This window comes from Calypte anna, chromosome 3, assembly GCF_003957555.1.
Source record: "Calypte anna isolate BGI_N300 chromosome 3, bCalAnn1_v1.p, whole genome shotgun sequence".
NCBI classification, from domain to species: Eukaryota; Metazoa; Chordata; class Aves; order Apodiformes; family Trochilidae; genus Calypte; species Calypte anna.
This window is the reverse complement of record NC_044246.1, coordinates 37,875,809-37,888,342: the sequence shown is the minus strand read 5'-3', so window position 1 is coordinate 37,888,342 and position 12,534 is coordinate 37,875,809. Positions and strand designations below refer to the sequence as shown.

The following is a 12,534-nucleotide window of genomic DNA, read 5'->3' as shown; positions in this document are numbered from 1 at the left end:
ATTGGGTTCAGCTCAGAATAAAAGCCACAGGTTTATAAAAGGCATCTCTCCTTGCTGTTAATCAACTTGCCTGCAATCCTGCCAAGTCTCTGACATATGCCTAAACTTATGCCCATGCAGAGTCCTCTTGAGTTAATTACAACAAGAGAGGCATGAGGAATACCGAGGCCAATTAACTTTAAAACCCTGCAGCAGGACAGTCTGTAAAAGATAGTGGTAGGCTGTATTTTTGTCTCGCATGACTCCCATAGCTCCTGCTATGTAGCCAATGTCACAAGGCATTTTCAGATAAATACGAAGTAAAAATTATCCTCATAAATCAATAAGAGCTTATCAAATGTCTATTTGTATGTCTGGTCTGTTTTTTCTGTGTAGAGAGTGCATGTATGGAGAGAAAAACATGGTTGTGCTTGCTGTGTGTGTATACTAATTATATATAGACAATTCTGAGTAGAGAGAATAAAAAAATCTCAGTGAGATGAGATCAGCTGAGGCTTCTCTTCCTGGCTATAGGAGTTTTTAGTGTCTGTATAGATCCTGTGGGGGTGTATCTATATTCTCAAAAGACATGCATTTACATGTATCTCCATCTCTACATACCCTTTATAATTTCTGTGTGTATTCTGTATATATTCTATGTGTGTCAAGATTTAGAGATGGTGTCCTAGCTGTGTGTATTTCATACCTGGACAGATGATACCTCACTCAAGCAGTGCAGGTCTTGTTCTTTATGTAGAATACACACAACCTGCAGATGATATAAGTGAAATGAAGAAAGCTTCAGCTAAGCAAGGGGAGACTTTTCTCTTTCTATGTAAAGTACGTAGTCTCTTGCTCATGACTCATGCACAGATGAAAAGAACCCCAGCGAGACTCTTCTGACTGTATGCAGTAAACATACCATTGAGTTCTGTTCAACCAATAGACAGGAAGCAGGGACATAGACCAAAGCCTTCTGTCTATCCATCAAGTCTCTGCTGTCTGCATGTTTTTTTAGCTTCAGCCTGAGGTGCTCAGCTGAGTCTTCTGCAGTGGCATACATGTGGATTTTGTGCTGCTTGTTTTTTCGGGAGCTCTCCACCCTGTGGCTTTTTTTAAGCCCTCAATCTTCTGGGGTTTTTTTGAGTCCTCTATGGAAAAGAGCCACCAACAGCTTACAGTCCTGGCCACTTTGGTATGGTTGGAGTATACAAGGAATCATCTTAACACTGCTGCACTTCATTTTACATTTGGTTATGGTTTGCCCACAGACTCTTCCTAATGCTACTTAGTGAAGGCTTGCAGGACATAATTTCTTACACTCCCTCCAAAAGCCTGAATACCACCAGCAGCTTTCAACCAAATATCCACAGTGTTGTTAGCATGTTATTCACACTTTCGCATATCATCAGCACACGAATTCAATTAATAAATAAAATACACATTTTGTACACAAACACACACAATGTACCACAGCTGAAAGAAAAGTCCTACATATGAAAAACAACAAACAGTCAAAACCAAACCAACTCACAAGGAAAAAACAACACTGAAACAACAAGAAAATCCCAAAAAGCAAACAAGAAACAAAAGAGGAACTGTTTTTGAGGCACTGAAGTGTCCATGGAACTGAAGCTGCCAAGATGGCTGCCACACACCCCCAAAGACAAAAGACATATTCCTAATGTTACCATTAATTCTACCTAGACATAAACATGCAATTATCTGCAGCACAGTGGAAATGCCCTTGATCACCTTGTTAAGGCAAAAGGAGCAGGCACCAGGCACAGCCAAGTCATAGCCCAAGACACCTTGCTTAGCTGCACCCCCATGGGTATACCCAGCAGTAACAAACAAAGCAGTAAGTGTAAACTTGATTTATAGCAGCAGCTAGGGTTGGTGAACCTTTTAACACCCTCTGCAGTCACACAAGAGACCCCAATAAACTGCAATATGGTGTAAAGCGTGGCAACATGATATCAAAGCCACTAAGATCAAAAGGTAACTGATCTGTCATAAGCCTAAAATGCACCCAAAGCCACCCTCAATACTACCTCTTCGCATCCGCAATTAAATAAACCCCACAAAAACTAAGACATAAACTGGAGTTACATGCCCCACTATGCCTGGTTGTAATAATTGATGCTTCACCAAAGTATCTCCCTGAAAACTTTTAAAACACTAAGGACTTGGCAGGGCCCCAAATCCACATAGAGGAGCCTGTTCTAGAACTGCTAACCCACAATCCACCAACTACACAGACTACATACTACCACCACCACCAGATCACCACCCCTTAAAGCAATAGCGTGAAAATAATAACCTCAGTCCCACTAACAAGACACATCAAAACCTATCAGAAGAGTTGTGAAATCATTCCTGAAAGCAGATTAGCAGTGAAATGGAACAACAGAATTGCCCAGGTCAATGCTGGGCCATGTATGTACCACCCACCACCCTCCTCACAACTTATAAGCCCCTATAGCTAGTGTGCCCATCAGCTGAAGATGAAGTAAATTATGACAAGGCAAGTGTACTGGAGGGTGCATCTGGCATATCAAGACATAGCTATGACCTGAAAGATACCTGCTACCCACAAGATCCTCCTGAAGCCCAACTCTGTCCTAACCAAACCACTAGAAATGATGACAAACTAAAACATTCTTTCCACTTAATACAGGAAACAGAAAAGACCCTTGCCATAATAGAGATATGTATTGTTAGGGAAAAGAGAAACAGTAATTAAAAACCCAAGCATTAAATAACAGAGATAAACCCTTGTATCTCTCACACTCTGATCTAGCAAGAACAATGAAGCAAAATGAATGTTAGCATGACACCCTGAAACCCAAGCAAGCTACAATCAGGCATCACTGAGCAAACCTGTTTCTGATGCAAAAACATGAGGTGTTAGTAGGGGTGAAAGCTGGTTACCTGGGGAATAGAAGTTCTCGGTTTTCCTCCACATTCAATCTAGCCCCCATGTAGTAAACCACAAGTTATCTAAAGGGAATACAGGCCCTTTAAAAAAAGAACACAAGCTTCCCTAGCAGCTAGCTACATTAACTCTTACTCCCCACACTGTAGGCTGGTAAGCAGCCACCACCGAAGAGTGCTTCAAAGGACCCTCCACGAAAGTCTGAAAATAATACAACTCCCTGATCACCAACAGGTCAACCTGTAATAGTAAGAGAATTAACACAAAAATTAGTAACCAGGGGCCTCCGTCTCTCAAGCCTAATCAACACATTACTACAGGTTACAACACCTCAAATTGATGGAACTTTCTCTTCTTTTCCTCCTGGAGCAATCCACAACTTTCTGTGAACTGAGAAATAAATCATAGAGTCATAGAATCTTAGAATCGGCTGGGTTGGAAGGGACCTCTGAGATCATCAAGTCCAACCCTTGATTCTCAATTAATGCTCAAAACCTTCTTGATGAATGATCTATTTTATGGTGTTGTCAGAGGAGTTGGCAATTTGGTGCATCCAATATGCAGTTCCATACTTTTCCCAAGGACTGAGGAAGGTGGAAAGGGAAAACTGTTGGAAATAATGGGCAGGAATAGAAAGGGTGAGGGTGAATTATCATGATCTAGGGAAATGGATGCTCATCAGAATTAACAGAAGTAGAAGGGATAATGGGTAGGGAATAGAAGGGAACTTGGTAATCAAACTGCACCACCTTCCCTGCCAACAAAATTGAGGACAGGCCACCTCTCCCTTAGCCTGGAAAAGACTTGTGTCATTCATATGATCAGTAAATAATCACACATCTCATCACCCAATCGGTGACGTGCATGTTTCCCAATATCCAGCAAAAACACAGCCATGAGAACAGGCTTCACAGAATCTACAGGAAAAAAGATCCTATCAAGCATGACTCTAGTTGGGCACTGTGGAGACATCAGAGGTGTAGATTGAACAGGATACCCTGCAGCTGTTCAGCTCAGGCCAAGGTCCAGTTGCCAATGAAATACTACTGGTCATTTTTTACACCTACCCAGTGAGGTACGTGGTGGGGCAAGCCCTGAATGGCTCTCACTTCTGATGCCAAGTGCCTGGCACAATCTGTGCCAGGGGCAGCATCAGGTGGGGAGACGGATGGGGACGGTACACATTAGACCTTAACACAGGTGTCCTGAGGTGAGCTCAGGAAAGACAGAAACCTCCTCAGTACAAATATCACCCATGAAAGCAGGGGCTCATGATCGTTCTGAATTTTCGTGGTTTAAGCAGGCATCCAGAAGACAGTAGATGAGGAACATTTAGGCTGTTCTGATCTGTCCCTCAAAAACCTGGTGATTCATGTTTTTCCTGCAAGGACTGGTCACACTGGGGAAGAGGAGACTGTCTGGACAGTCCCCACCACATCCCTCTCCCAGTGGCCCTCAGAGGTGTTGTGAGGCAAGGAACCCATTTGCCACATAGGGCGAGCAGAGCTAGGACTTAAAACCATGATAGACATTCACCCAGGAGACTGAATTCCCTGAAGCATTAGGAACAAGGGGATAGGGGGAGGGAAAATAAATAAATAAATAAAAAAAAAGCAGTCCTCTCTCCCGCGTGTGCCCCTGCCAGTTGTCCCATGCCCAGTATCCCTTAACAATCCACGTTCCTACCAGATGATACCCAAGGCCTGAGAAAAGCCCTGTATCTCCAAAACCATCTCCAAAACCTGTATCTCTCAATCACCTCTCAAGCCCTGATAGCAGATCTACATCTGCCTCCTGCTGGGCACCAGATGTTATCAACTTCACCATCACACAGGCATTCTGTCTTGCAACTGCTCCCAGGAACATCAGTCCCCTCCCCTTGCCCTCTTTCCCATCCCTCCTCATACCTCTTACTGTTTCTTGAGCTGCCCAAGAAGGAAAAGCCACTATGCAGGGCAGACTGCATGGCCTATGTGAGGATCCCAAACCCACACCAATTTCACTAAAAACTCCTGGAATGAGCACATCCAGGTCACATCCTCCCCACTTGAGAACATCAAGCTCTCCTTTCATACCCATGTTCAACATAGACAACAAGGAGGCTTGAGGTAGAAGAAAACAGATTCTTTTTTCAACAGAACATTTTTCAACCCTTCTTCAGGGTTTTCTTTTTTGCAAAGATAAAGTATTATCTGAACAACCTCTGCATATATATATATATATATATAATACATATTATATGTGTGTGCATACAGTTATACCCTTATAAAAACAGTGCTGCAACTTTGTGCCACTCAGCAGCTCATCCTGCCTTGTAGCAGAAAAAAACAGCAAAAAAGTTGTCACCCTCAACTAGAGGAATGCACTGAACTACATCCCCCTGTAGCTCTGGCGGGAACCCCACCAGCTCCAGGTGGAAGGCTTTGACTTGAATGTAAACACATCATTTTACAGTTTTTCTAGACCCTGGATGGATTAGACAGTGCCATGCTAGGACACGTGACACACTTATCACCTGTGCCCAGTCCTTGGTGAGAGCCTACCCAAGGACACCAAGAAGTCCTTTAACAGGTGGCAAGTAGTCCTCACTCTGCAGCTGCACTGTGACTATCTCAATTGGATACCTATGGAGAGAAATAGAGGCAAAGGAGAAAAGTGTCTCTCTGAGAGAGGTGGCCAAAATTACATAGCCCATCTGTCCAGAGCAATGTTTCCATATATTAAAAGGGAGTCACTGAGCAAGTAGCCCCCCGAGGAAATGTCTCATTGTTCTTCCTGAGAGCATTTCACCATCTTAGAGGAAAGACACTAATGCAAAATGGTCATGACAGAGTACAGGCAGAGGTCCAGGCTGGCAGGCTGGGTTACAGCCCACTTCTAGTCATAGGCATCATCATCATCAAAGTAGGAGTCACAATCTATGTTATCGGACTCGTCATCAAACAGAAAATTATCTTCATCAAGGTCATCGTCGTCATCATAGTCTTCCTGCCACTGTGGTTCATACTCCTCATCTTCAACCCCTTTGCCACCTTCATCTGTGCTGGAGGAGCCACACAAGATGGTACGCATTGGCCTATTGGGGAGAGCATCAGAGCAGAGCAGATGTGAGCAGCAACCACAACACAGCCCCACATCACCCTCATCCTCCCTTCTACCATCACCTCAGCATCCCAAACCAAAGTCATGCCTCAGGGACACAGCAGCCATGCAAGTGAACCTAGGAGAAGATGATTACACGGCCTTATCCATGCATGCAGCCCAGAGCTGTGTCAGCAAGCCACATGTGCCTAGGCAACAAGCTGTAGTCTGTCTCCACCTCTGGTGTCTCAGCTTCATTCCAAGGAAACCAGAAACCCTGCTCTGAAACAGTTTCTCTTGACTCAGTTCTCTTGACTCTTTCTTGCAACATTCAGCACCCTTTTCAGCTTCTGGAAACACAGCAGCTGTCACAGTCACACTGGGATAGAGGGTGTCAGTTGTGTTTCTTGGTTTAAACCAGAGTGGACCTGAACTGGAGTAAATTCCAATCAGACTTAACACCTGCCAGCTCAGTACTCTAGAGCACTGAAACAAGACACCTTCCATTTCACTTCTCAACATATCATTTTACAGCTCTGTCACCTCTTCTCCATTCCCTTCTTAAAATAAATGTCAACTCCTTCCATCTTCCCCCATATATGTGCTTGCATCTCTCATCTAGACACCTCCTAGATCTCTGATACAGCTCTGAAAAAGTGCAACTCTCGACAGACACCCAAAAGCATCCAGGGAGAGCAACTTCCATAACTGGGCCTACCAGTGATGGAGCCTTCTTGACAACAGCTGCATACCAAGCAGAGGTTTTCCTGTTTTCTCTATACCACTGTGACTCTTACATTGTTATCTCAAACCAAAACACAGGATGCAAGTAACCAGTATCTGTTATCAACTCCTTTGTGTGTCAGAGTGCACAGGAGAAAATTCTGGTTACATACTTTTATCTGCATGCACCCACCTTTCTTTGTTTCCCCTGCTACAAAAACTCACCTTACGCCGGCAGGAGCTGAAGTAGGCACATTCAAGAGTTTCACCTTTCTCTGATCAGGATCTGCCAAAGTCTGGAGCCCAACACGGAAATCCTGCTAGCATGGAAAAACAACCAGAAGAGAGATAGAGACTACATGTGGTTTTGGGGTGCGTTTTGTGCTGCAAACTTCTTCCCTACACACACACAGCACTGAGAGTCTATCCTCTCAGTTCAAGCCCCTTTCCAGGTTTGACCATGATCAAATTAGACCAGAGCAAAACAAGCTACTAATGGGAATGTGGACTTCACCTGTGTGGAGTGCCAGAGAATTGCAAAGAGACGCTCCTTGATGCGGTGTACCATCTCCAGACCAGCACTGAAATGCTCTGCTTTCAGGAGCTGAAGAGAAGTGGCCAGGTCCTGGTACTGCAGCAGTGTTTCCTCTGCAATTCAAGGCCAAAAAAATCATGATACTTCCAGTGCTCTTAAGCAGAGACTGAGTCCTTTGGCTCTGGTTATGAAGCCAGTCACTACTACTTAGATCCCCTGTGCACATACATTCCTCTTTTAGAAGGCAACATGTTGCTCCTTACTCCTTGCTCCTTGCTCCTTGCATCAATCTCCACCAGCAGCCACACTGCTTCAGCAGACTTCCCAGAAATTACATCAAGAAGGCAAATACAGGCTGGGAGAAGTGCAAGAGACCATCTGGGTGCTGGTGTGTATGCTACTGCCCCACTACAAGAGCTGCCACTCTTTGAACCAGACAGCTGGGAATGCTACTCTCTACCCTGGAGAAGCTGCAGAACTTACCCAGAAGGACCTGCAGAGCATTAGTGTGTAGCTCTAGGCTCTCAGTCTGCTGTTCCACAATTTCCATGCTCTCAGTGTCCTGGCTATAGTAGCTGTACACACAAGTGTAGGCCAACACCTGCAGCAGTACAGATCATGCTGTAAGCAACCACCTTCAGCTTCAGAGTGGGAAAGAAGATAACAGCATCAAACCCTTCCAGACTTCAGTATGTATCAGCGGCCGGCAATGCTTCTGGTCTGTGGCAACAGCCCAGAGAACCATTATGCCAAGTGACAGCACTATCAGGCTACCTAGAACTACTCATAAGATTGGAAATTAATGTGTTATTAGTTTGTACTAAAATCTGAAATAACTGTTCTCACCTGCAAACCATCACAAGAACAGAGACTTTAAATACATAACAAGTGTGACTGACCAGCAGGCAAAGCATCCAAACAACAAGCACAGAGAAGCTACACACTGCTGAGCAGCCCAGCTTGAACTCAAGTGGCAATGACCTAAGCTCAAAAAGAAGGAGGCATGGCGCTATACAGCCCACAACAAGGACATTTCAACAAGTGACAAACTTCTACTACTAATGAATAACCCTTAAAGCCATACGCAGGAGCTACCATACTGAAAAGAAACCATGGTTTGTCTTGTTCCATATGCTGCTTTCAAAATAAACTCTGCTTTTACAAACAAGCTGTACATTGCAAAGGCAGTTCCTGTCTTCTTCCTGTGTTCCAGAGGGCAGGAGAAACTGCAGGCCCATGCTGCCATGGGCAGCACACGATGCACTGCAAATCCTTCATAACATGGCTATTGGAGCATGCAGTAGGTAAACTCAGTGCTCCCAAAACACTCATGAAATGAAGCTCATGAAATTAAGACAGAAAACCAAAACATGAGCATCAAGAGGGACTTCCTAACTGTAACACAGCATCAGAAGAGCTTTCCAAAGGTAAGTACTGCCACTGGGGCAATGGACCAAACCCAGTATATAAAAAAACCTAAATATAGATCCTTATCATGATTCCACAGTGTCAGCCTGAGGTAAGCTTCAAATCCTATGACCTGACTGTGAGGAACACTGCAGACAGAGCACAACTAGGAGGAAGAGCAGGGAAAGGCAGACATGAATTCTTTCCCTGTCCTGATACTATTCTACCCCTAAAGTTTTTACTGTCTTCCCTTATTTGGAGTAGAACAAGGTTGGTGTCTCCTTATTTTAAGAAAGCCATGAGACATATCAATAAAGTTAGGCCTAAACCTCAGCAAGCCTGTAATTCAATCTTACCTTCTGTGCCTGTTCTAGCACTTTGCAGGCATCAAGTACAAAGGTCAAAGTCCTAATTTTTGGCATCTCACTGATGGAAGAAACCCTGTTCCTCAGACTTGTGGCAAATTCCTGCAATAAACACAAGAGTGAAAAAAAATTTTCAATGTCATACTTCACAGGATTGAAAAAATACTACCTCCCACACAGATAACTGCTAAGCTTCCTCAAGTGCCACTCGAGAAGATGCAGGTAGCAGAAGAGCATTTGCTGTGTACCCCTTCAACATTTTACACTATCCCATCTCTTGACACAATTCAAGCTTCAGTCACCACTCTGTCCATGTACTGCATCAGTTTGAGCACATGAACACCACAGGTTAGGCATTCAGTTTCCACAACAGATTTGTTAGAAGAAAGCAGGCCCAAAACTGTTATGTCAGAGCAAGGGTGAAATGACCAGGCAGCTCCACCTGGATCCAAAGCCTGTTTCTCAGCTTCTCAGGTGAAATACACTGAGACACAACAGAAACTGTCTTGCTTACCAGGACTAAGGCAACAGTCAGCACCTGCAAAGGAAAGAGGTGGCCTTACCCTTGCATGATGATGTAAGGTGCATCTCTCATTGTAATCCTGAAAACGCTTCTCCTGCCAAGCTGCTTTACTCACCTGAAAGGGAAGGAAGAAGTAACCTGTAACAACTTCCCTCAAATATCATGGTTGCCTGGAGATGGCTACCACACACAAAGACTTAGACAATACTATCAATATTACTGGCAAGCGCACAAAGTCCAGAGTAAAGGGCACAATCCTCATCCTCTCTCTGAGAGGCCAGATGCACCTCAACAAAAGCATGAGATGCTGCAAACCACTCACCATAGCAGAGCAGTTGTAGTAATCCTCATGAGTTGGCTTCCAGGGCTTGAGGCAACGCCAACAGAAGCCATGATTACACTTTGCACACGTCATACTGTACAGTAGGAGAAGAACAATGGGAAATACTCAGTTCCAACAGCCACCTGCAGACAGTTCCTACCAGTGTTCCCTTACACCACAGGGCTGGAGTGTGAAACCCAACCACTCTCACTTGCTCAGTACTATGCATTTCCCTATGCAATACCCTGCAGGTATTTTTTAAAGCCTTTGGTGGAAGCAGATGATGTTTAAAACCAGTCATTGTGTCTCCAAAAATGAACTGGGGAAACTGGCAGCACAGCCCCAAAGTACTAACTTACCAAGTACTTGATGGCTGAACAGAGCATTCCAAAGTCTGAAGCAAGATCCACAAGATCACCTCACCTCTTCCCTCAGTAATGCACCACTCCACAATGCCACAAGGCACTGCTCAGCCCTAGGGCCACACACAACATGTGGGAACAAATCCCATTAGCTGGGCACTAAGGGCTACGTCAGTGCAAGAAAGAAACAACTTAGGAACTCCTAAGCCCTAGCTTCAAAGCTGGAGGTAACTCCCCTATCATGTAAAAGACTGCCAGAGACCCAAGCCAATACAAAAGAGGAATTTAAAACAAAACAGCTTAAAGTTACAGGAATAGGTGAACATGAAAGCAAAAGTTGTGCTGAGATATCCACTCCCCTAATCCATACTTCTGTACGTCTACAGTGGATTCTAAGAGCAGACAAGGTGCACATTATAAAAAGGCACCATGAAATGAGTTTTGGTTCTACTACAGAGCTACCAATGGATGTAACTCTGAATGCTGAAGAACAATCACTCAATTAAGAACAATCACTCATTCCACTACAACTATAAAGCCGAACTGCTACAGACTCATATTCCACAGCCAAAAACAAAAATTAAAAAAAAAAGTACAATGGACCTAACTGAATGTCTTTGCCCTCCTTGTCTCCAGGGGCAAAAAGAAATGGATACTCACTGCAGACACCCCTCATTCTTCTCTATCTGAGCCTGGCAACTTGGGCAATGCTTTGAAATGAGCTTAGCCAGATGTTTGCTTTGGGCTTCACTTGTCATTCCCTCATAGTAGCCACCATCATCCACCCACTGAGACATGTGGCTGCAGCTAGCAGGATAATGGGCCTGAAAAAGAGAGCTAGTCAATCACACAAAAGTAGTATGGTGTGTGCCAAACCAGACAGCACTGCCCATGATTCACCTCAGCCTCACCTCTGGGAAGCTGCAGTTGAAGCAGGATATCCAGGAGCACTTTGAACAGGCTGCCCCATAACCAAGTCCATCCTTAAGGATGATCTGATCACAGCCCTGAGGGTTGGTGCACCATGTCAGGTTGGAGCAACACTCAACATAGCCTCTGAGGAGGGCTTTTTCATACTGTAATAAGAAGTGAGGAAAGAGATTTAAGGTAGAGAAGCTGCATGGTTAGTTCTTACAACTGACAAGGGGTCTTGTGCCTCTGCATCTGAATGAACAACTACTCACAACATAAGTTTAGTTTACTCTTTCATTCCCTTTCTGTATACTCCCCACTCCTCATGTCATATCCAGAGGCTGTTCCATAAAATCACAGAATAGCTGAAGTTGAAAGGCACTTCTGCAGATGCAAAACAGTTCAACCAACCAGTTCAAAGCAGTGTTGCTCAGGACCATAGGCAGTTTCATTTTAAACATAACCAAGGATAGAGACTACGAGCCTTTCTCCCCAAGATTATCTGCTTGTGCCAAACAAAATGAAACAGAGCTTGGACACCCAGTAACCACCTCTCCTAATTCACCTTGGCTATAATCTCCTCAGAGGAAACAATGGAACAAATGAAGGCTGTAGTTGGCTGTGCACGGCACTCAGAAATGGGACAGGTACAGCTGACAACCATGTTCTGTTCAATGCGAGTTGTGAGATATTCACTCCAACAGGGCTGCAAAAGCAGAAGAGGGGAGATCAGAGTTACACAGAAGCTGCATCACCTGGGTCATGTGACCCTGAAAGGCCAATCCACCCAGCAAAGGGTGAAGGAAACTACAACAAACTGTGGATAAGTACTCAAAAGCACAGAAGTGGGAAGGATCACAACAAACCAGGGAGATGAGAAAAGAGAACGCATAAGCTCTATGAACCGATAACACCTTCTGTTAAAGCCAAACAACTGCTATCATCTAGGGAGCACCAAGGCCCTACTAAGTTCAGAGGAAAAAGACCACAGGACCATCACCTTGCAGCAGTAGTGCATGCAGCAGAGGGTTGGTGGTTTCTCAGTGGGACACAGCTGATTCACACAGACTGGGCAGTGGGTTCCTGGTCTTGGAGGGGGCTGGACATCCTGCACTAGCAGCCCCGAGGAGATGAGCAAGGTTTCACGGTTCTCCACATAGCACTGGACAAGGAAATCCACATTCCACCTACAGTGCATGAGGAGATGCTGAGCAACATCACTTGAGATGCTCAGAGTATCCTGGACCTGCTGTACTGTCTGGTTCATAAGCAGCTTTGCTTCCTCTGGACTAAGCGTGTGACCCATTGGCATCTGCAGCATGGCCACAAGGAACTCCTCCAAGCCACCTATGCCAGGATTCAACCTGATAGGGAGACAAGTGTCCAC

The 12,534-nt window shown here is 44.7% G+C and overlaps 1 protein-coding gene across 1 annotated transcript in view; it reads right to left on the bottom strand.

Moving 5' to 3' along the window:
- Positions 1–5,079: 5,079 nt before the first annotated feature.
- Positions 5,080–12,534, bottom strand: part of LOC103538617 (cullin-9) — a 29,288-nt gene continuing 21,833 nt past the window's right edge. Inside the window, 11 exon segments of the mRNA XM_030446953.1 lie at positions 5,080–5,993; positions 6,947–7,038; positions 7,236–7,369; positions 7,740–7,857; positions 9,020–9,130; positions 9,592–9,666; positions 9,874–9,967; positions 10,896–11,059; positions 11,147–11,311; positions 11,713–11,853; positions 12,148–12,511. Of these exon segments, the coding sequence (XP_030302813.1) occupies positions 5,795–5,993; positions 6,947–7,038; positions 7,236–7,369; positions 7,740–7,857; positions 9,020–9,130; positions 9,592–9,666; positions 9,874–9,967; positions 10,896–11,059; positions 11,147–11,311; positions 11,713–11,853; positions 12,148–12,511 (1,657 nt within the window). The 3' untranslated portion in view covers positions 5,080–5,794.